Source organism: Mustelus asterias, chromosome 4 (genome assembly GCF_964213995.1).
Source record: "Mustelus asterias chromosome 4, sMusAst1.hap1.1, whole genome shotgun sequence".
Classification (NCBI taxonomy): domain Eukaryota; kingdom Metazoa; phylum Chordata; class Chondrichthyes; order Carcharhiniformes; family Triakidae; genus Mustelus; species Mustelus asterias.
In genome coordinates, this window is record NC_135804.1 from 20,781,412 (window position 1) to 20,806,313 (window position 24,902).

Consider the following 24,902-nt stretch of genomic DNA (forward strand, 5'->3'; position numbering starts at 1 on the left):
ATAGTACAAAAGGTTGAAAAAGGTAGAGGGGCAGAACTGGGCGCCACGAGCATACATGTGGCAGCGACTGTATATCCACAGACAACATCACCAAAGGGCAGCATTTGTGTGAGAAAGAGGAGGGGGTGTTTGTGACTCAAGGTCAGAGAACAGGACTGGGGAGAGATGCTCTGGCTACGCCGAGCAATCCCATTCATCTGTATTCAGGAGAACTATTGGAGGAGGATGATGTGGCAGATGACATCAATGGCTGACAAAAATCAAAAACTGCAGAGAGGCCAAGGAAGGCAAGAAAGTGGAACACACCAAGGTCACACAGAACGTCCTTCTCATTTCGTTAGAATTGTTTTGCTGATGTGGGGTGGGGGGAATTGACACCAACTGGATAAAAACAGTATCTGTTATATTCAGAATAAAGAAATTCAGATGTCGGACATTGTAGAATTGCCAAATTTACTCCAGGGTCATTAAAAAAAAAAACTATTTTGCAAAACTGGAACAGCTCAAACACAATTTTTAATTAGATTAATAATTTATCAAGGAACCAACATCGAATGTAATTCAGTGAATCATGAGCTTGGACAACTTTAAACTTTGCAGACACTTACCTCATTCATTGGAGGAACGGGACTCCAGCAGTTAGTATCGGAGTCGTATTTCTCTCCTGAACTTAATGTCACTTTGTCTGAACCCTGGCCACCCAGCACGAAGAGGAACCCCTCTACAGGGAGAGAGAGAAAAACATACTCTTCAGTATTCTGACTCTTATTTGAAACAGCATTGCCACTCTTCTATAATGATTCTCTGCCTCTCAGAAAGACGTGCAAATTCAAAAAGTCAAACCGTTGGCACTTTAAGCAATATTGCGAGCAGTGTTCTCTATCAATGGGGAGGAAACTCTACTTAAATTGAGAGAAAGATAATTACATGGGGCTGTGGGGGAATGTAGCGTGGAAATCTTTATTAAAATTCCAGCCGTTCACGCCCTGCTGCCGCAAGCGAGGATGGGGAATTTGGCGCTCAGCCAAATCTCCGTTCACTGCAGCGGGATCAGAGCATCCAGCCAGCGGGATCAGAGCATCCAGCCAGCGGGATCAGAGCATCCAGCCAGCGGGAACGGCTGGAGAATTCCGGTCATTATTCAGACTTTTGTGTCAAGGATTTTGTGGAGGCTGTTATTGTTTTAATTTTCTTTGAAGCACCTTTTATACATTTCATTATCCAAATCAAAAAGGCCTAAAGAAACCCCATCACAAATGGGAAAATAACCAAAACTGGCCAAAACCACTCTTACAGAAAAAATATCGACCTTGTGTTGAGTAACAGAGTTCAATTGCTGGCAAGAATACAACAGTGATTTTGACAGCATGCATCAATGGCCCAGCCAACTTCCAGCCTGTGTAGTAGTTGCTTAGATCTGCTAACAGTTTTATAAAGTGGTTTCAAGGAGTATTTCGTGGGTGTTCAAATCAACTAATCCAAACCTCACACTTGTAACATGTTGTTAGATGACAATCTCTGAAAGTGGCTAAGATGGAGTGTTTTCTTTTGGCTCATGTTAAGGAAAAGCACCACCTTTAAAGTTATTGTAGTAGCTTCAAACAAGAGGCTACAAACAAATACAGTTGTCTGTTGAACTCAAATGATGCAAGTAACACGCAAAAACACAGGAAACTTATTAGTGACCATGATTCTTTTGATTTGATTTATTAATGTCACATGTATTAACATACAGTGAAAAGTATTGTTTCTTGCGCGCTATACAAAGCATAACGTTCATAGAGAAGGAAATGAGAGAGTGCAGAATGTAGTGTTACAGTCATAGTTAGGGTGTAGAAAAAAGAGTTTAAAAGAGTTAGAATAAAGTTTTAGAAGCATAGAACAAGAGTAAAAGTTAGAATTAGAGGGTATGCTGGGCACAGCTTGCAAGAAGTCGCCTTGCTCCGGCGCCATCTTGAGACAAAAATTCAATCTACATTACAGTTGTTTTAATTCTTAATGATCTGCCTACTTAACTGCTCGAATGCAAAACCCATGAAAAGGCTTAACGTATTTCAGCCATGCGCTGTATTTTTATTGATACAGAAATATGTAAAATGATAATAGGCAAGTCAGAGTGGGTCTTCTCAAATACAGCATTCATTAGCAAATGGTGTCAACCGTATCAAATACAATGCTGTGTTAGACATCTCCTATGGTAAGCTATAAACTATCCACATTCTTACCTGCTGACAATATTCCATGGTTAATGCGTGGAATACTCATTGGGGCCAATTCAATCCAAAGTTGTCGATTGCGGTCATATAATGGGCACATGCACCGCATCACAGCTGTAGGCGTCCGCATACTAAAGGATAATGAAGCACTGATAAATATATGTAGATATTTCTACCCTCCGAAATGAGTGTTTCCTTTTACACAAAGTCTTGTTAGGAGATGGCATGAGGCATGCCAACCAGAAACAATGGTGGAAGCCAAACACATGACCTTTAATGGAGAAGTGGATGAATACTTAAAAGATAAACATTGAAATGACACGAGCATAGGGCAGAAAAACAGGATAAAAGTGCAAAGCTCTTTCACGGAACAGCAGCAGCAGCAGCATTACGAATCAAATGGCCCCTCCATTGCTGTGAAATTCTATACTTCAAATGTTTAGCATAATGGTCTCCTTTGTTAACCATTTCAAACAACCCTTGCTGTACCCATTAATTAGTAATGCTTCACTGAATAAATATATAGGTGTATTTTTCATTCCCATTCCCCCATTTGACTTTGCTTGAAACTATTCCACTTCTGAAATGGTGAGCAGGTACTTTTCTTCCTTGCTTTTGTTTTACAGCATGCCGGAACAGTTTTCATTGACCCAATTGTCTCTCAACATTTACCATATTGTATTTTGCAGCCACAAACCCCCGTGTGCAGCCATCTGTGGTACACCGTAATGCCCTGTGCCTACTCCTTACAAAGCTTACCACAATTTATCATTTATAACAATTACATTTGAACAAATGAAATTCTATTCCCATTACAAGACTTCAGGGGTTGGGAAAAACAGAATTGCGAATTACACAAATAAAACATTTTATTTTTGTCACAATATGGACAATTAATTTGAACCCGTTGGGCTGGACTCACCTTCTTTCTTCTCCACCCACTGTCACTATACATTCGGAATATCCTCTAGGTTTGAAGGTAGCCAGCTGAGCCTCTCCTTCTCTCTGGCTGAGGGGAATGTTGGTACACTCTTTGACAATTTCACGCACTACAGGTTCATTCAGCATTTGCTCTCTCAGATAACTAGGATCCAGGCCATTCACCCAAACCACAGACATCACGTCTTTCATATGAACCTAAAATAATTAATTAAATCATTAAACATCTGATGCGTCACTTACCGTAGAATCCCCACAATGCAGGAGGAAGCCATTCAGCCCAGCAAGTCTGTACCGACTCTCTGTCAGAGTGACTTAACCAGGCCATCTTTCCCCTCGCCCCCCAACCCTATCCTCGTAACGCTGCACATACGCCATGGCTAATGCATCCAACCATGGCTAATGCATCTTGGGATACTAAGGGGCAATTTAGCATGGCCAATCCACCTAGCCTGCACATCTTTGGAGTGTGGGAGGAAACCGGAGCACTAAGGAAACCCATGCAGACACAAGGAGAATGTTTGTGTGGAGTCTGCACAGTCACCTGAGGCTGGAACCGAACCCGGTTCCCTGGCGCTGTGAGGCAGCAGTGCCAACCACTGTGCCACCTTATCTACAACTGTCCAATTTCTAACAATCAGCCCCACATTTTCAGTAAAACACAAAAACAGATCATCAATTAGTCACAAAGCTTATAATCGGCAACTTTGAAAATAACATTTCTGAACAAGTGTACAGAGAAAAATTTGACTTGGGAACAACCACCAAACAGAATGTTATATCAAGAGAAAGAATTTTCAGGAGTATGGAAGAAAGGAAAAGAGCCGAGTGAAAACATTTTGAATTTCTGGGAGGAACTGGATGTCTAACACGCATCTTGTTTAAATCTCTCTAACTCAAACTGCCAATGCAATCAGCGCCCACTGCTGGGTTTCTATCTGACCAATGTACAGTGCACTCTTCCTATAGGGACACGTTACAGGGGGATTTAGGTGCAGATTGGCAGGGACACCATCAGCATGGTAGTTTGCAGAATTATCTGGAGCCTGGAGAGAGGGGTCTCAGCCTCGGGTGACCAGTCTATAATTTCAGGCTCTATTAATGACTCGGGCTGCATATTCCCCAAACTAAGTTTGCAGCACGTTGCAATCTTGCCGTATTAGACCTAATGATCGGTCCAGATTGTTCAGCAGTTTAAACTGGAGGCTATTAAACAAGACAACATGAGCAACATCCTGCCTGCTACAGAGGTTTGACTTGGTTCCAACCTCTCTTTGCTAGGTGCACCATCTTAGAGCCACCTCGATTCCAAAGCGACCCCAACCTATCCTGGTTTGAAGGGGTACTGTTGGTCATTGGACACCTAACAAGAGCAGGTTTGAACTTTTGTAGGTGGATGGCAAGTACCAGGTTCATGTAACAATATATCTACAAAAGGAGCATTGTTTCCTTCAATTTTGAAACTCATTTCAGCCAGAAAAGTGCACATTCCAACTACTTCCACAAACTAAAAATGTCGAGGATGACAGATCAATTCAGTAAAAAAAAAACAGAACAGTAATATACTAATGATCTGATTTATTGTCACATGTATGAGCATACAGTGAAAAGTATTGTTTCTTGCATGCTATACAAAGCATACCATTCATAGAGAAGGAAATGAGAGAGTGCAGAATGTAGTGTTACAGTCATAACTAGGGTGTAGAGAAAGGTCAACTGAATGCAAGATAGGTCCATTTAAAAGTCTGATGGCAGCAGGGAAGAAGCTGTTCTTGAGTCGGTTGGTACGTGACCTTAAACTTTTGTATCGTTTTCTCGACGAAAGACGGTGGAAGAGAGGATGTCCAGGCTGCATGGGGTCCTTAATTATGTTGGCTGCTTTGCTAAGGCAGTGGAAAGTGTAGGCAGAGTTAATGGATGGGAGGCTGGTTTGCATGATGGATTGGGCTACATTCACAACCTTTTGTAGTTTCTTGTGGTCCTGGGCAGAGCAGGAGCCATACCAAGCTGTGGTACAACCAGAAAGAATGCTTTCTATGGTGCGTCTGTAAAAGTTGGCAGGAGTCGTAGCTGACATGCCAAATTTCCTTAGTCTTCTGAGAAAGTAGAGGCAATTTACTTAACGTTGAGTGTCTATAAGTGCTGTTATCAGTCAAAAATATAAAATATCCTCTCAGCTGTGTAGCTCGCCGATACTGTGAAGGCTCATTTAGAAATAAAGATCGCTTGAACAAGGTTATAGGCAGCTCTGGAAAGTTATATCCAAGCATGAATCGGGCCACCTTCTGTACAGGACAGGAACAACAGGAAACTGGGAGATATAAAAATGACAACAGATATTGCATGGTTTATGCTGTAAAGATATCTTTACCGAGATCGTCTCGAATTGAATTTTCAATCCAAGGATCAATATGCAGATGTGAAAGTCATTGTTCATAGTTGCAGTATGTGTGGCTATGTCATTGAATCCCTTTTACAGTCTAGACTGGATGAATAGCAACCCACTGTATACTACATTTAAGTTTTACATTGGTGCTTCCTTTTGAATTGAAACCTACTTGCATACATATACCAAGTGCAACAAAACAGAATTCAAAAGAATTATAAAATTACCAACATTTTGAACAACTATGTCCTCTTTTAATATTCAAGATTGAAGTACAAAATTCAACATGTAGTTTTGGTATCTAGTAATATCACAACGCTGGTTAGAAAACATTTGTATTAATAGTATAATTATTTGCAGTACCACTCCTGGTTACTTGAAGTAATCGCCTGTTTTATTATGCGGGTGTTATTAGTTGAACTGTCAGTACGTGTCAAAGAGATACCAAAAACTTGTCTGGTGCTAACTAACCAAAACAAAATCAAGAAGTTACTGTGCTGTTGAGTAATAGATGTTGGTATTCCGTCATTATACTCAATTTGTTCAATAAATTCCTCATCCTGTGCGCGTGTGCGGGTAGAAGTTGCAAATTCCCAGAAATGAAAACTGCTCACCAGTCTATTCAGTGATTGAGTCTGGAAGACTGATGAGTCGTGCTGGTGGTTATAGTGAGGAAAGGAAGGGAAGAGAGTTGAAAAAAAAATTAAATCTGCCATAAAAGATACCTAATTAATTAATGTTCAAACAGATTCAATTTTAAATATAGATCCTCTGGATGCTAAAAGGCGTAGCTGCTACATTTCTGGAGGAATGCACCATGCAAGACGGGTTCTGCAGATATCCCCGCAAAATATTGGACGATGCCCACTTGTTCACTTAAAACAATAATTGAATGCAACTGAAGCCTGAGCAAACTTCAATCATATATCGGCACACATATTTTCCCTGGAGCGGCGGAGGAGAGACCTGAACAAAGAATAATACAGCACAGGAACAGGCCCTTCGGCCCTCCAAGCCTGAGCCGCTCACGTGCCCAACTAGACCATTTGTTTGTATCCCTCTATTCCCAGTCTGTTCATGTGGTTATCTAGATAAGTCTTAAACGATCCCAGCGTGTCCGCCTCAATCACCTTGCTTGGCAGTGCATTCCAGGCCCCCACTACCCTCTGTGTAAAATACGTCCCCCTGACATCTGTGTTGAACCTTGCTCCCCTCACCTTGAGCCTGTGACCCCTTGTGTTCATCACCTCCGACCTGGGAAAAAGCTTCCCACTGTTCACCCTATCTATGCCCTTCATAATTTTATACACCTCTATTAGGTCGCCCCTCATCCTCCGTCTTTCCAGGGAGAAAGATCATCCCCAGTTCACCCAATCTCTCCTTATAGCTAAGACCCTCCATACCAGGCAACATCCTGGTAAACCTTTTCTGTACTCTCTCCAAAGCCTCCATGTCCTTCTGATAGTGTGGCAACCAGAACCGGACGCAGTATTCCAAATGTGGCCTAACCAACGTTCTATACAGCCGCAACATCATATGCCAACTTTTATATTCTATGTCCCGTCCAATAAAGGCAAGCATGTCATATGTCTTCTTCACCACCCTCTCCACCTGTGCTACTACCTTTAAGGATCTGTGGACTTGTACACCCAGGTCCCTCTGTGTGTCTATACTCCTGATGGTTCTGCCATTTATTGTATAGCTCCCCCTTACATTAGATCTACCAAAATGCATCACTTCGCATTTATCTGGATTAAATTCCATCTGCCATTTCTCCGCCCAATGTTCCAGCCTATCTATATCCTGCTGTATTCTCTGACAACGTTCATCACTATCCGCAACTCCAGCAATCTTTGTGTCGTCCGCAAACTTACTGATCACACCAGCTACATCTTCCTCCAAATCATTTATATATATCACAAACAGCAGAGGTCCCAGTACAGAGCCCTGCGGAACACCACTAGTCACAGACCTCCAACCAGAAAAAGACCCCTCCACTGTTACCCTCTGTCTTCTATGGCTAACACAGTAAGAAGTTTAACAACACCAGGTTAAAGTCCAACAGGTTTATTTGGTAGCAAAAGCCACACAAGCTTTCGGAGCTGCAAGCCCCTTCTTCAGGTGAGTGGGAATTCTGTTCACAAACAGAGCATATAAAGACACAGACTTAATTTACATGAATAATGGTTGGAATGCGAATACTTACAACTAATCAAGTCTTTAAGAAACAAAACAATGTGAGTGGAGAGAGCATCAAGACAGGCTAAAAAGATGTGTATTGTCTCCAGACAAGACAGCCAGTGAAACTCTGTGGGGGTTACAAATAGTGTGCCATGAACCCAATATCCCGGTTGAGGCCGTCCTCGTGTGTGCGGAACTTGGCTATCAGTTTCTGCTCAGCGACTCTGCGCCGTCGTGTGTCGCGAAGGCCACCTTGGAGAACGCTTACCCGAATATCAGGGGCCGAATGCCCGTGACCGCTGAAGTGCTCCCCAACAGGAAGAGAACAGTCTTGCCTGGTGATTGTCGAGCGGTGTTCATTCATCCGTTGTCGCAGCGTCTGCATAGTTTCCCCAATGTACCATGCCTCGGGACATCCTTTCTTGCAGTGTATCAGGTAGACAACGTTGGCCGAGTTGCAAGAGTATGTACCGTGTACCTGGTGGATGGTGTTCTCATGTGAGATGATGGCATCTGTGTCGATGATCCGGCACGTCTTGCAGAGGTTGCTGTGGCAGGGTTGTGTGGTGTCATGGTCACTGTTCTCCTGAAGGCTGGGTAGTTTGCTGCGGACAATGGTCTGTTTGAGGTTGTGCGGTTGTTTGAAGGCAAGAAGTGGGGGTGTGGGGATGGCCTTGTCACCTCCTCAAAAATCTCAACCAAATTTGTGAGGCATGACCTCCCTCGTACAAAACTATGCTGTCTATCGCTAATGAGATTATTCAGTTCTAAATGCGCATATATCCTACCTCTAAGAATCTTCTCCAACAATTTCCCTACCACGGACATCAAGCTCACCGGCCTATAAATTACCCGGGTTATCCTTGCTACCCTTCTTAAATAACGGGACCACATTTGCTATCCTCCAATCCTCTGGGACTTCACCTGTGCCCAGTGAAGAGACAAAGATTTATGTTAGAGCCCCAGCAATTTCATCTCTTGCCTCCCCGAGTCTAGGATAGATGCCATCCGGCCCTGGGGATGTTGGCATATGATGTTGCGGCTGTATAGAACATTGGTCAGGCCACATTTGGAATACTGCGTCTTAATGTTTCCTCCCTTGTAATTGAGATTTTTTCTAACGGGTCAACACATCTCTCTGAGACACTACCAGTCAACATGTCCCTCTCCTTTGTGAATACTAATGCAAGGTATTCGTTTAGGATCTCACCGACTTCCTTTGGTTCAAAGCATAATTCCCCTCCTTTGTCCCTGAGAGAAGTCTATAAAATTATGAGAGGCATAGGTAATTCTTTTCCCAGAGTTGAAATGTCCAATACTAGGGGGCATTCACTTAAGGTGAGAGGGGGAAAGTACAAAAGGAGATATGAGGGGCAAGTTTTTTTTTATACAGAGAGTGGTGAGGGTCTTGAATGCACTGCCTGGCGTGCTGGTGCAGCCAGATACGATAGGAGCATTTAAGGGGCTTTTAGGTAAGCACATGAATATGCATGAGATAGAGGGATATGGACCAAGGGCAGGCAGAGGGGATTAGTTTAATTTGGTGTCATGCTCGGCACAACACAATAAGCATCTAATAGCCTAGATGGAGAGACTCACTCCAGTGTAGTACTGATGGAGTAATGCACTGTCAGAGATGATGCCTTTCAGATGGGCCATTAAGCCATTTGCTGCCCGAGACAGATGGAAAAGGTTCCATGGCAGTATTTTGAAGAGCAGCGGAATAATCGTCCATGTCCTGGCCAATATTTACCCCACAACTATCATCACTAAAATAGATTACCTGATCGCTATGACTTTGCTGTTCACAGGAGATTGTGGTGTGAAAATCTATTGCCGCATTGCCTATGTTATGATAAAGGATTACATTTCAGAAGTATTGCATTGACTGTAAAGTGCTTTGGGAGGTTCTGAAAGCATGTCTTTATCTCTGATAAAACATGGATAACTGAATGTATGTGATTCGCTGTGGTGCGTGTGAAGCCAGGAGGAAGAAATTCGACATGGTGTTGCAGTTAAGTTGCTTGTTCAACATCTTTGATATTGGAAAACACTTGTTGTTGTTGCAGCTACTGTCAGCACAAGAGAAATGACCTGAAACTGCTTTGCTGTGCTCTGTTTCTTATTGGTTTCGACATAACCACAACCAAGATAAAGTCTACATCTCAAACACTGATATAATAAATACTCCCGAAGTCCACTTAATGCAATTCTTAAGGACTGTCGAGAAGTCATTGAGAAATACTGATGGGGAACAATCGTTAAGGTGAAAATTCACTTGTATCCAGCGACTACCATCCCATGATAGAAGCAGGCAGTCTAACCATAACTCTCTTGCCCATTGCTCTGAAATGTTCCTATAATTCAAGGTTTCTTATTTTGCCGATTCCTGAAACATTGCCATACTGTGTCCTTTGACACGCTTGCAATAATCCATCATCTGGCTACTACATATTTACAGTCAGGTAGTCTTCACCTTGGGACGTACAGCTCCGGTCCAGGTAAAGTTAAGGTTTAAAAACCCCTGCTGGACAAGCTTCCGCTCCTTCACTAAGGTAGCGCGCACTCCACAAAGCACATGGGTAGATCTTTCGATGATCGCCCATGGCCTTCATGGTGGTCATAACAACTAGACATTAAATATTAGAGGGTTTAGTGTGTTTATGGGAAACAGGAAAGGAAGAAAACCAGGTCGGGCTGGAGAGTGGCAGTAATGATTAAAAATGGCATTACAATATTGGAGAGTGAGGATGTTCCAGAGAAGTGAAGGACGGAATCTCCCCGGCGAGAGATAAGGAATGAAAAAGGTGCAACAACATTGAACAGTGTAGGATACAGACCACCAGACAATGACCATCTCCCCTTGACATTCAATGGCATTGCCATCACTGAATACCCAACATCTGGGAGTTACCATCGATCAGATATTGAACTGCACCAGTGGCTACAAGAACATATCAGAGGCTACGAATTCTGCAACGAGTGATTCTCCAAAGCCTATCCATCATCTAGAAGGCACAAGCTGGGAGTATAGTGGAATACCTTCCGCTTGCATGGAAGAGTGCAGCTCATCAACACTCAAGCAGCTTGACAACATCCAGGACAAAGTAGGCTGCTTGATTGGCACCCCATTCACCACCTTTAACATCCACTCCTTACCCCATTAATGCACAGTAGAAGCAGTGCGTACCATCTACAAGATGCACTGCACCAAGGATCCTTCGACAGCACCTTCCAAAGCTGCAAGCTCCACCACCTGGAAGGGCAAGGGCAGCAGAAGGATGGGAACACCATTACATGCAAATTCCCCTCCGCTGCCACCTAGAATCTGATGGGCGAGTGTGGGAACAGGTTTAAATTAAGGAATATCTTTTTTCAGCTGTATGATCTGAACCCCACTGTAGCATTATTGTCCCAGGATTACTTCCAGATCTGTTATTCCTGGTCTGATACAATTTTCACAGAACTGCGTTATAAATTTGTTGACATCCATTTTTTAAGTCAGGGGCCAAGACAAAACACTACTGTAACCAAATTCCCTTTCAAGATCCTTGTATTATGTGATGCTAACATGCCCTGTTGAATAAGTAGTGAAAAAAAATGGTAATTTTAAAAGAATCAGTACTATGATCATCAGAAAGTAAGAGAAATGATAGATTTTCCGTACCTTTCGAACCACAGGATCTTGACAAATCCATTTCACCACTGCATCAAAGATATACCTTTCATTTCCCACATTCAGCTTTTCCAAAGAGATAATTTCTTTCACTTTTTCATGGCCGAGCTCCAGGAACTCCTCTGTGTGGGAGACATCGCGGAAATGTGTTTCCAGATACTCAGTGGCTATGTAGTATACATGTTGCAAAGAGTAGTGCAAAGCAAAGTCACGTATGCCGATACAGTTCTCAGGAGCGATGCAACTTTCCAAAAATTCACAGCACAGGGCTTTTAAATCAGTGAGGAGGAGAAGATCTGCAGCCTGCACAATATCCTGAATAGTGTCTTCACTTAGCTTAATCTGAAAGAAACAGAAATGGTTTCAAGAGTTGCAATTTTACATTCCCAGAATATACAGTTTATTCATTGCTGAGCATCACTGTAAAAGTTTCCAACTATAATCAATTTTCACTGGGGCTCTTGGCATTTCCCCTACCATAAACGGCTTAAAGTTAACAACTTGCATTTATACCGTGCCCAATAAAACATGTCATGGTGCTTTACAAGGGCATCATTAATCAAAATCTGGTGTCATCTTGCAGAAGGAAGTATCAGGACAGGTGATGTAAAGTCTGGTCAAGGAGGCAGGTTTTAAGGAAGTAGAGGGGTTCAGGGAAGTAGAGGGGTTCAGGGAAGGAACTCTAGAACTTAGGACAAAGCCAACTGAAAGCGTCGCCGGCAATTGTGGATCGTACAAGATGCCAGAATTCGATGAGCACAAGGGACCTTGATCTCAAAGGTTTGTAGGGTTGGAGAACGTGGTAGAGATTTGGAGGGATGAGACCCTGGAGGGATTTGCAAACAAGGATGAGATTTTTAAAACAGAAATCTTGCTGGATTGGTAATCAATGCAGGTCAGCAAGCACCGGTGATGGATGAACGGGAATCAAGATAGGGATAGTAACATTTTGTCGAGCGCATGTTTATGCAGAGCAGAACGTGGGAGCTGGGCTGGGAAAAATAATGAAGTGTTGCAATTGTGAGGTTTTGTGAGGGTTATGAGAGTTCCAGCTGCACTTGTGCTGAGGGTTGGGTACAGCGGTAAGTAGGCAATCTTGGTAGATGGAGTGGGTGTGGCAGAGTCACATCTCAGAGAAAAACCAAATCATTCCAGGATTTCAGCATTTCCTTTTGAAAATTAAAAATCAGGTTCTAAAATGAGCCACTTCGAAAAACTGCAGATTCTTCACACAATAACCATTTATTATATCCAGCTGTAAAATTCAGTCCAGGGACATGGAATTTAATGCAGACAGATGTGAGGTGATGCATTTCGGAAAGTCTAATGCAGGAGAAAAGTATACACGAAATGGAAGAACCCTTTACAGAGGTCCACAGTTCCCTGAAAGTGGCAACATAAGTGGATAAGGGGGTCAAGAAGGCGTTTGGCATGTTTGACGTCATAATTCACGGCATAGAATATAAAAGTTGGCAAGTCATGTTGCAGCTGTATAGAACTTTAGTTAGGCCACATTTGGAATATTGCGCACAGTTCTGGTCACCACACTAACAGAAGGATGTGGAGGCTTTGGAGTGGGTATAGAAAAGATTTACCAGGATGTTGCCTGGTTTAGAGGGTATTAGCCATGAGGAGCGGTTGGACAAACTTGGGAGACTGATGGGGGCGACCTGATAGAAATTTACAAAATTATGAGAGGCATGGATAGTCGGAGTCTTCTTCCCAGGGTAGAAATGTCAATTACTAGGGGACATAGGTTTAAGGTAAAAGGGGAAAAGTTTCAAGGAGATGTGTGAGGCAATTTCTTTTTACACAAGAGGGTAGCAAGTGCTTGGAATGCACTGCCAACATTTAAGAGGCATCTTGACAGATCTATAAATAGGCAGGAAATAGAGGGATGCGGACCTCACAGAGCCTAAAGGTCTTTAGCTTAGAAAGGCGTCATGTGTTGGTGCAGGCTTGGTGGGCTGAAGGGCCTGTTCCTGTGCTGTAATGTTCTTTGACAGTCAGAAGATTGTTATCACAGGCACTAAAGTAATTCTGCACTCTTTTTGCCACCTAATGAAATCCCCTTCATGATTAATTTAGTTTTGATTCTATTCTGTGTACCAAGGCAACCTCCTCAACTATAGAAAGAAGGGTACTACAATAGACCATGTTATTTACTTTAGCTACCTAGGAAATTTATTAAACAGCTACAGAACAACCAAGTAATGGAAGAAACATTGCAGATATATTTCCCATTGTTGATAGATTACCCTAACTCCTCAAATTCATCATCCTGTTACCAAAATAAAGTATTTGGAAGTCGGTGTTAAAATGACTTGTGAAAATAAGCTTTTTTTTGTTAACACAGGAATTTTCGACCATGTTATTCACTTCAGGGCTTAGAGAATCTTTCTTCAAAAATTCCAAATTTAACGATTACATGGAAAAAAGACAGGCTGTTGAATCCCTCTGAAGCAGTCACTTAAGTGTGCAGAATTTGAATGCAAGTCCATCTAATTTGGAAAGCTGCCAATAAGACACTAACAAATCATGCAGTATTTGTGGTAGAATTAAGTGACTTAGCTTGTCTCTGAAGCATACTGCTCAATGACTAATCAAACCACTATCGCAAAATTATATAACATGGACATGATGTCAAAGAATCCTACAGTGCAGAAGGAGGCCATTCGACCCATTGAGTCCACACCAACCACAATCCCACCCAGGTCTTAACTCCATAACCCCATGTATTTACCCTAGCTAGTTGCCCTGATACTAAGGGGCAATTTAGCATGGCCAATCCACCTAACCCACACATCTTTGGACTGTGGGAGGAAACCGGAGCACCCGGAGGAAACCCACGCAGACACGGGGAGAACGTGCAGACTCCGCAGCGACAGTGACCCAAGCTGGGAATCGAACCCAGGTCCCTGGCGCTGTGAGACAGTAGTGCTAACCACTCTACCACCGTGCTGCCCAGTGAAGCTGACTTTTAATTCTTATATTTCATTATAAATTAAGACATCCGTAAATTTAAAATCTAGGGTAAAATGATTGCTCTAAAAGACTGTCGCAAGATTAAACTGTTTACTCCATGCTTTTTAATACTTTGAGAGATTAATATTTTGATGCACAGTTCAGATCTCAAAATAAATACAATCAAAATAATAGTTAATACTTCTGACTGAAGTGTAAAAAAAACAAATTAACATACTTGATCCTATAAAAAGATTAGTGGTACAAAAATAAAAATACTTCTGAACATCACGTTGTTCATCTTCAGTTTGAAAACAATCAAGTATTGCGTCCTTTAGAAGAGTTCAAAGAACAATGAAACTAGATTACCAGCCATTCATAATCTGTAGGAAGAAATATCTAACTCCTCCATGGCTCCTTTCAGATAAAATTATTCCATACTAGTATCTTTTTCCCTGTACTGAAATAGACATTTAACCACAATGTTCCATAACAGAGTACACAAAATGTACAACCTCCACTGTCTGTGTGGAGCTTGCACATTCTCCTCGTGTCTGCGTGGGTTTCCTCCGGGTCCCTCCCACAGTCCAAGATGTGCAGGTTAGGTTGATTGGCTGTGCTAAAATTGCCCCTTAGTGTCCTGAGATGTGTAGGTTAGAGGGATTAGCGGGTAAATATGTAGGGATATGGGGATAGGGCCTGGGTGGGATTGTGGTCGGTGCAGACTCGATGGGTCAAATGGCCTCTTTCTGCACTGTAGGATTTCTATGATTCCTTCACTTGATGGCTCCTAAGGCTCGTGATTCCAAATAAACCTGTTGTTGTGAGGCTTCTTAAAATGTACAACGGTCAATATAAAAACTGAGAAAAGATTCTGTACCTGGCCACTAAACATATAATCCAATAATTCCCGCATAACAGCGACAGAAATGCCATCTAGGGTAATTTTATACACTGAACCATCGTCTGTCGGAGCCGTATAATTCAGTTTTGTCCTGAAATATAAACATCAGACTGCAATAAATATCAACAATGGTTGCATTTTGCAGTACAGTAAATACACAGCAATCACAATTCAGCAGGTTTGAAGCCAAAAAGCACTTGTTATCGACAGGTTCTTCATAAAATTATTTTGTTTTAGTTGCTGTTGTTACCGAATGTTTAGAAACAACAAAAATAACACGCAACACTGTTCAATGGTGCTGGAAAACATACGAGTGTAAAAACATAACTTCCTAGTCAACGTCGTGCAAAAATGAAGTCAGGGACATTTCTTAATGCTGTGATCAGTCAAATAATTAACTTTGTTCAAAGCAAACAATCATAATTTCCACTGGCTTTATCCATTATCATTGTGGAAAGATAGTGAAGAATTGTGGGCATACAATAGGCATTGTGTGGTGCTTTCTCACAAGCAGCCTTGTAGCTGAACTCGGGCACTGTAAGAGAATGATTGGGGTGGCACAGTGGTTAGTCCTGCTACTTCACAGCACCATGGACCCGGGTTCGATTCCGACCTTGGGCAACTGTCTGTGTGGAGTTGGCATGTTCTCCCCGTGTCTGCATGGGTTTCCTCCGGTTTCCTCCCACAGTCCAAAGATATGTGGGTTAGGTTGATTGGCCATGTTAAATTGACCCATCATGTCAGGAGGATTAGCAGGGTAAATACATGGGTTTACGGGGATAGGGTCTGGGTGAGATTGTTGTCGATGCAGGATCGATGGGCTGAATGGCCTCCTTCTGCACTGTAGGGATTCTCTGATTGCGTGATGTCATCAGCCTTTTGTGCGTGCAAACTGGCAGTGTTACATAGCAGCCTGGTAGTGTTAACATCTTCCAAATGAAGTTCTGTTTTGGTTGAACCCCCAAGGCTGCAGACTCAATCTTGAATTCACCGCAGCTATGAAATATATAACAAGATGTACAAAGCTGACTACCGGAACTGTGCCTTCATTAAAAGAATGCCATCCCCCTCAGTACTCGCACAGGTTAAATTTCAAATTCAAAACCAAAAAGGATCCAATTTTAACAGTTTCCTGCTTGACCATCATGTTGTGTGGCACCACCACTATGCTAAATGGGATAGACTTTGAACAGATCCAACAACTCAAAGACTGGGCATCTATGAAGCGCTCTGGGCCATTAGCAGCTGAACTGCACTCAACCACAAATCGGTAACCTCATGGCCCAGCATTCCCCCCACTCTATCACTATCACTAAGCTAGAGGATCAACCTTAGTTCAATGAAGCATGCAGGAGGGCATTTCAGAGGGCACAGAGTCAACCACATTGCTGTATGCAGTGGATCTGGAGTCACATGTTGGCCAGACTGGACAAGGACAGCAGATCTCCTCCCCCGAAAGGAACCAGATGGGATTTTACGACAATCGATGACGTTTCATGGTCATCATTGGACCTCTAATGCCCGAATTTTATGGAATTCAAATTTCACCATCTGTCATGCCCTGGGTCTCTGGATTACTAGAGAAGTGACAATACCACTGCCTCCCCTAAGTACTGGAATCATCATTCTGAAAAATATGAAGTTGCAACTTCTTCTGAAAACTAGATCGGTTTCCCGAATGAAAATGTTACCAAAGATTAATTCCTCTTTCCTGTAACCACACAGGCTGCATGACCACCTTCAGCACTGTATGATCCTATGACATGGGGAACGTATATTCTAGTAATAATGCATCAATCACAGACAATGATTTTTCAATTTGTATTTTTTTCAAAATGTGCAACATCTAAAATTAAGCCATGCAAGGTTTAGCGCTACTTTTTGTCCCAAGGGCAAGTCACCTTTTTTTACTTACAAGAAATGTCAACGTTGAAACTTAAAAGTATTAAAAATGAAACATCCAGTGCCATATTGAATTGCTGGGTCAGCACTGTAAGCACATTCAGTGCTACACTTCAAGCGAGACTCGCAGCAAATCATAATCAGTAGGAAAATACCGTTCCACCCAAGATGACTAATGTAATTTAATATATAGAACGCAAACATTACTTAAATTATAGAACACTTACCCCACCCTAGATGTATTTCTGCTCAGTTAAGCACCGGAAGAATGAGTAATAACAGAAGTTAGTACTTTCTCTCAAGCTTTCTACGATGAAACCCAAGGATTCAGAACTTCTTCTGGCAAAGGAATCGAATGCTCCAAAACACTTCAGTTAACAAAAATGATCACACCGTGTGTTTCATTTGCAGCAATAGTTCATCCTCTCTGGATTTATAGCTCTTTTGCAGATCTGATATTTATGATTTTCCAGTGTTATTTTTCCAGCAGATGCAGACCACCTCCCACTGATCTGCAATCAATATGAATGACCCGCTAGGCCTCCATCAACTCCTCTCTTGTGCATATTTATCTTTCATCTCCTTCTTATCTTCCCTATTACCTTGTTTTTTAAGAAAAGGACTGTTCTATTTTTCCTTTCTCTTTTCTAGTCCTATAATTTTACTGTGAATGGTGGGAGCCTGGTTTCATCAGTGCCCCCAGCAGCTCACCAAAAGGACCATTCTACAAATAACTTCATCCTACCAAGCTAGACAATGAACACTGGAAAGTTAGTCAATCTCAGGGATATTTTGGCTACGACTGCCCACTGGATATTCACACATGTACATTACTCATTAAGAGTAAGGGCATTGTCCAATTGCTACCTCCCCCCCCCCCCCCCCCCCCCAGTCCACTGACAACGAAGCAAATTGCAGTGCCCTCTTTTTAGGTCAAACCAAACCAAGTAAACAAACTCAGATTAAATCAGGACAAAGTAAAAGGGGCAGCTCCCCAAAAAGGAGGGGGAACAGCCCGAACAGAAATCAAAGTAAACTAGGATAAGGTAACTCAGACTGCATGAATCTATAAATCTGTGATCTTCCTGGCTTGAGAATTCCATATTTTGATGCACTTCATCTTTGCCTTCTGGGAATATATGCGTACACTTGCCTCGTGGTTAGAATGCTGAATTCGCAAACCCAGAGAGCACAAGACCGAACCTCATCCTTAAATTCCATATTTCAGTGAATTTGTGGCAAGAACCATAAAATACCCATGAAAGTGATTTCAAAATTCAACGGGAAATTCACCAATGCCCCTACTGAGAAGGAAACCTCTGCCTGGTTCGGACTACATGTGACGTCGATGCAACATTATGCCGGTGACTCAGTATCCTTAGGGGAATGAGTGTTGAACAATGAATCCATCTTTGCAGTGCTGCTCATGCCCTGGAAACAAATGTTAAAATGTATTTTGTACTCTCTACGCTTCAACCTACCAAAGGTTCCTCCAGAGGCATTAAATCACTCAATCATTCTGATCTCTTTAGTCGCCAATGTAGGAAATTAAATATGCAAATGTCTTGGGGCGGCACGATGGCACAGTGGTTAGCACTGCTGCCTCACAGCACCACCCAGATTCGATTCCTGGCTTGGGTCACTGTCTGTGTGGAGTTTGCATATTCTCCCCGTGTCTGCGTGGGTTTCCTCCAGGTGCTCCGATTTCCTCCCAAAGTCCAAAGGTGTGCTGGTTAGGTGCATTGGCCATGCTAAATTCTCCCTCAGTGTACCCAAACAGGCACCAGAGTGTGGCAACTAGGGGATTTTCACAGTAACTTCATTACAGTGTGAATATAAGCCTACTTGAGACTAATAAAGTCATAGAGTCATAGAGGTTTACAGCATGGAAACAGGCCCTTTGGCCCAACTTGTCCATGCTGCCTTTTCTTTTTAAAACCCCCAAGCTAATCCCAATTGCCCGCATTTGGCCCATATCCCTCTATACCCATCATACCCATGTAACTATCTAAATGCTTTTTAAAAGCCAAAATTGTACCCGCCTCTACTACTACCTCTGGCAGCTTGTTCCAGACACTCACCACCCTCCGTGTGAAAAAATTACCCCTCTGGACACTTTTGTATCTCTCCCCTCTCACCTTAAATAAACTTTAACTTTATTTTTATTACTTACCGAAAGCTCAGCATAAAATTCTTTTCACTTCATCTAATCAAACTTAAATAATATTTTAAATTTATTTTGATGATCACTAAATGATCTTCAGAATTGAAACAATATTGTGAAAATGAGAATATTTGATGTCTGTTCTCACGAATTTGATTGAGTTTTTGAAGGGGTAACCAAGAGGTAGATGAGGGCAGTGCAGTTGATGTTGTCTACATAAGACTTTAGCAAGGCCTTTGACAAGGTACCACATGGTAGGTTGTTGCATAAGGTTAAATCTCATGGGATCCAGGGTGAGGTAGCCAATTGGATACAAAATTGGCTTGATGACAGGAGAAAGAGGGTGGTTGCAGAGGGTTGTTTATCAAACTGGAGGTCTGTGACTAGCAGTGTGCCTCAGGGATTGGCGCTGGGTCCACTGTTATTTGTCATTTATATTAATGATTTAGATGAGAATTTAGGAGGCATGGCTAATAAGTTTGCAGATGACCAAGATTGGTGGCATAGTGGACAGTGAAGAAGGTTATCTAGGATTGCCAAGGGATCTTGATGAATTGGGACAGTGGGCTGATGAATGGCAGATGGAATTTAATTTAGGTAAATGTGAGGTGATGCATTAATGGTAGGGCGTTGGGGAGAGTTATAGAACAAAGAGATCTAGTGGTGCAGGTTCATAGCTCCTTGAAAGCGGAGTCATAGGTGGACAGGGTGACGAAGAAGGCATTCGGCATGCCTGGTTTCATTGGTCAGAACATTGAATACAGGAGTTGGTACATCTTGTTGAAGCTGGATAAGACACTGGTAAGGAAACACTTGGAATACGGTGTACAGTTCCGGTCCCCCTATTATAGAAAAGGATATTATTAAAGTAGAAAGAGTGCAGAAAAGATTTACTAGGATACTACCGGGACTTGATGGTTTGAGTTATAAGTAGAGGCTAGATAGACTGGGACTTTTATCCCTGGAGCGTAGGAGGCTTAGAGGTGATCTTACAGAGGTCTATAAAATAATGAAGGGCATGGATCAGCTAGATAATCAACGTATTTTCTCAAAGGTAGGGAAGTCTAAAACTAGAGGGCAAAGGTTTAAAGTGAGAGGGGAGAGATACAAAAGGGTCCAGAGGGACAATTTTTTTCACACAGAGGGTGGTGAGTGTCTGGAACGAGCTGCCAGAGGTGGTAGTAAAGGTGGGTACAAGTTTGTCTTTTAAAAAGCATTTAGGCAGTTACATGGGTAAGATGCTATAGAGGGATATGGGCCAAATGCGGGCAATTGGGACTAGCTTAGTGGTTAAAAAAGGGCAGCATGGACAAGTTGGGTCGAAGGGCCTGTTTCCGTGCTGTAAATTTTTATGATTCAATGAGTCTGCACCGACCACAATCCACCCAGGCCCTATCTCCCTAATCCCACATATTTACCCTGCTGGTCCCCCTGTGACACTATGGGGCAATTTACCATGACTAATCAACCTAACCCACACATCTTTGGACTGGTATTCTAATACACCACACTCTCATATTTTACAATATTGGATGGATTTAAAGTAGCAATTCCAGATTAATCTGTGAAATTAATCTATAAATTGCACACATTAATTTGCAGACAATTTTTTATTCCTAAAGCACACTCTGTGCTGCAGAAATTTATGCCTGAACTCAGCATCGAAGCACTTTATGGATCTTGAACAGTGCAACAGCTGAACTTGCTATACTATTAAAATGGAATATAATAGGAGTGGTCCAAGGAACTCCTGCTCCAACGCTAGCATCCATAAGTCAGAAACTCAAAATCCTGTGTAGAGTAACTCACCTCCTGACTCCCCAAAGCCTGTCCACCATCTGCAAGGTACAGGTCAGGAGTGTGATGGAATACTCCCCACTTGCCTGGATGGGTGAACTCCAACAACACTCGAAGTTTGACACCGTCCAGGACAAAACAGCCCACTTGATTGGCACCCCTTCCAGTATCCAGTAGACACTTACTCCCTCTATCGCTGACGCAAAGTAGCAGCAGTGTGTACCATCTACAAATCATACTGAAGCAACTCACCAAGGCTACTTCATCAGTATATTCCAAACCCACAATCTCTACTTCCTAGAAAGACAAGGGCAGATGATGTATGGGAACACCATCCCCTCCAAGTCACACAACATCTTGACTGCAACTATAATCATCATTTCTTCCCTGCTGCTGGGTCAAAATCCTGCAACTCCATTCCTCATATTATTGTGGGATGACCTTCACCACATGGATTGCAGCGGTTCAAGGCATATATTGTGAAAGGATATGAACAAAATATGGAACATAGGTGTCAATATTCTGGATACAAACAATAAGTGATATATGTGCAACAAAAACAGAAAATGCTGGAAAATCGCAGCAGGTTTGACAACATCTGTGAAGAGAGAATAGAGCTAACATTTCGAGTCTGGATGACCTTGCGTCAGAGTTCAAAAGCTCCAGCATTAGCTTTCAGCTATTTTTAAAAAATGTTATGCATGTGCACAATTAAAATCAATTTGGGAATAAAATTTCTGCATTTATGCGATTCAAAATCATTCTTCAAGGAGAGAAAAAAAGTCTTGCATTAATAAAGCACTTTTCATGACCAACTGGGTGTCTCAAAGCACTTTACAGCCAATGAAGTACTTTTGACGTCTGGTTACATAGGAAACACAGCAGCTAAGTTGCACTTAGCAAACTCCCAGCAACAGCAACTTGAGAATAATCAGATAATGTTTTGATGTTGTCTACATAAAACTTTAGCAAGGCCTTTGACAAGGTACCACATGGTAGGTTGTTGCATAAGGTTAAATCTCATGGGATCCAGGGTGAGGTAGCCAATTGGATACAAAATTGGCTTGATGACAGGAGAAAGAGGGTGGTTGCAGAGGGTTTCCCTTACTTCAACACAGTGCCACAGAATCTTTTACATCTACCTGAGTCAGGAAATGAGGCCTCAGTTTAACATCTTATCAGATAGACAGGACCTCTGACAGTCCGATGCCCCCTCAGTACTGCACTGGAGTGTCAGTCAGCCTTGGTCCTTGTGCTCAAAGGCAGAGAGCAGAATTTGAACCCGGAGCCTTGGTGATTCAGAGATGGCTTTGCCAAGTGCGTCAGGTACTGACCAAGGGTCATCCAGACTCGAAACGTTGGCTCCAATCTCCTGCCACAGATGCTGTCAGACCTGCTGAGTTTCCCAAGCATTCTCTGTTTTTGTTTTAGATTCCAGCATTCGCAGTATTTTGCCTTTATCTGACAAGCGCAGGATTCCTACGAACCTGGACAGGCAGATGTGTCTAATCCAGTCAGTTCAAAAAGACAAGGCAGTTCCCTGCCCTGGGGCTGAGTACACACTGATTTCAGAGTTTATTTATTAGTGTCACAAGTAGTTTGACATTAACACTGCAATGAAGTTACTGTGAAAATCCCCTAGTCGCCACACTCCAGCGCCTGTTCAGGTACACTGAGGGAGCATTCAGCATGGCCAATACACCTAACCGGCACGTCTTTCGGACTATGGGAGGAAACCGGAGCACCCGGAGGAAACCCACGCAGACACGGGGAGAGCGTGCAGATTCCGCACAGACAGTGATCCAAGCCGGAAATGAAACTGGAGTCCCTGGTGGTGTGAGGCAGCAGTGCTAAACACTGTGCCACTGTTCATTGATCATCTACCTGAGTCATCACTTGAGGCCTGAGTTGAACATCTTATCAGAAAGACAGAATCTCAGAGACTCCAGTACCCCCGCAGTATTGCACTGGAGTGTCGGTCAGCTTTGACGTCTGTGCTCAAAGGCAGGGAGTGGGATTTGAAACTGGAGCCATGGTGATTCAGAGGTGGCTTTGCCAAGTGCTGACACATACAGGTTCCCTGTGAATCTGGACGTGCAGATGTGTCTAATCCAGTCAGTACAAAAGGGCGAGGCAGCTGAAGCCTCCTTGCCCTGGGGCGGACTACACACTGATTTCAGAGAGACCCTCTGAGTACAAAGTGGTTGTGTTGGAGGAGAGGTAGCACAGTGGTTAGCACTGCTGCCTCACACAGCCAGGGACCCGGGTTCGATTCCCGGCTTGGGTCACTGTCTGTGTGGAGTCTGCACGTTCTCCCCGTGTCTGCGTGGGTTTCCTCCGGGTGCCCCGGTTTCCTCCTACAGACTGAAATACATGCTGGTTAGGTGCATTGGCCGTGCTAAATTCTCCCTCAGTATACCCGAACAGGCGCTGGAGTGTGGCGACTAGGGGATTTTCACAATAACTTCACTGTGGCGTTAATGTGAGCCTCCTTGTGACACTAATAAATAAATAAGAGAGGCTGGGCTGACATTAAGCTCTGGGGGTGATGCAAGGGGGAGCCCCTCTGCTGGGGCCTTAGCTGCTCCCCTGGTGTATTGCTGGATATGTTGTTCCCCTCAAACACTGACACACTTGACCTGACTCAGGGGCCTTTATCTGTCACATACTGGGACCCTGTGAATCTGGACATGCAGATGTGTCTAATCCAGTCAGTGCGAAAGGATGAGGCAGCTCCCTGCCCCTGGGGCAGACTGACTACACACTGATTTCAGAGAGACCCTCTGAGTACAAAGTGGTTGTGTGAGAGGGGGGGGCTGCGCTGACTCTGAGCTCTGCTGCTGGGGGTGGTGCAAGGCGGGGACCCTCTGCTGGGGTTTTAGCTGCTCCCTGGTGTATTGCTGGATATATTGTCCCCCCCCCCCCCCCCACCCACCCCCCAACCCCCCACCCCCCACCTCCTACCTCCTCACCCACACACTGACCTGACATAGGGGCTGGCCGCCGCCAGCAGGTTCTTCTGCACCGGGATCTCCTGCCCCTCCACCACCAGCACCGCGTCGCAGAAGAGCGGCTCCTCCCGGAAGGAGCTGAGGCTCTTGAGCAGCTTGTTGGCGTGCTGCGGGTCCCACACCATGGACACCGAGCCGCCCCCGGCGCTGCCGCCCCGCTCCGCCGTCATCCCCGCTCTCTCTCACACTCACTCACACAGCCCCACTCTCGGTGCCTGTCGCCCGGCCTCTGCCCTCATCAAGCCGCGACTACGGCTCCCCACAGCAGCCAGCCCGCCCCAAGCCCCAAAAGGCGTTTCCTTCACCAGCCTGCAGTGGCATTGCCCCCCAGTCAAAACATCCCTCATCACCTTCTTCATTGCAACCCATGTTGTGCATTGATAACAGTCACATTTTCATTTCATTTTCAGTATTTTAATATAGTTTTGCACATGTGAATCTGTATTTGTACATTTATCATGGTTTACATTTGAGGATAATGCCATCTGCTGGATATGCAACTCTGGTGTATGCTGGATATACTACAATTGTATATTGCTGGTTACACTGCTACGGTATATTGCTGGATATACTATGATATATTGCTTGATATATTGCTATGGTATATTGCTGGGCATACTACTACGGTATATTGCTGGATATACTACTATGGTATATTGCTGGATATACTACTATGGTATATTGCTATGGTATATTGCTGGATATATTGCTATGGTATATTGCTGGGTCCACCACTATGTTTGGTATATACTATTGTATATT

The 24,902-nt window shown here is 43.3% G+C and overlaps 1 protein-coding gene across 3 annotated transcripts in view; it reads right to left on the minus strand.

Moving 5' to 3' along the window:
* The window catches only part of gan (gigaxonin), a 71,735-nt gene extending 47,344 nt beyond the window's left edge, over window positions 1–24,391 (minus strand). For all 3 annotated transcript variants that reach the window (XM_078210625.1, XM_078210624.1, XM_078210626.1), the window contains exons 1-6: window positions 24,114–24,391; window positions 15,243–15,357; window positions 11,390–11,740; window positions 3,139–3,353; window positions 2,226–2,347; window positions 609–721 (exon numbers count right to left, since the gene is read on the minus strand). In XM_078210625.1, the coding sequence (XP_078066751.1) occupies window positions 609–721; window positions 2,226–2,347; window positions 3,139–3,353; window positions 11,390–11,740; window positions 15,243–15,357; window positions 24,114–24,310 (1,113 nt within the window). In that variant the 5' untranslated portion in view covers window positions 24,311–24,391. The remainder of the gene's footprint in view (window positions 1–608; window positions 722–2,225; window positions 2,348–3,138; window positions 3,354–11,389; window positions 11,741–15,242; window positions 15,358–24,113) is intronic.
* Between the last annotated feature and the right edge of the window lie 511 nt (window positions 24,392–24,902).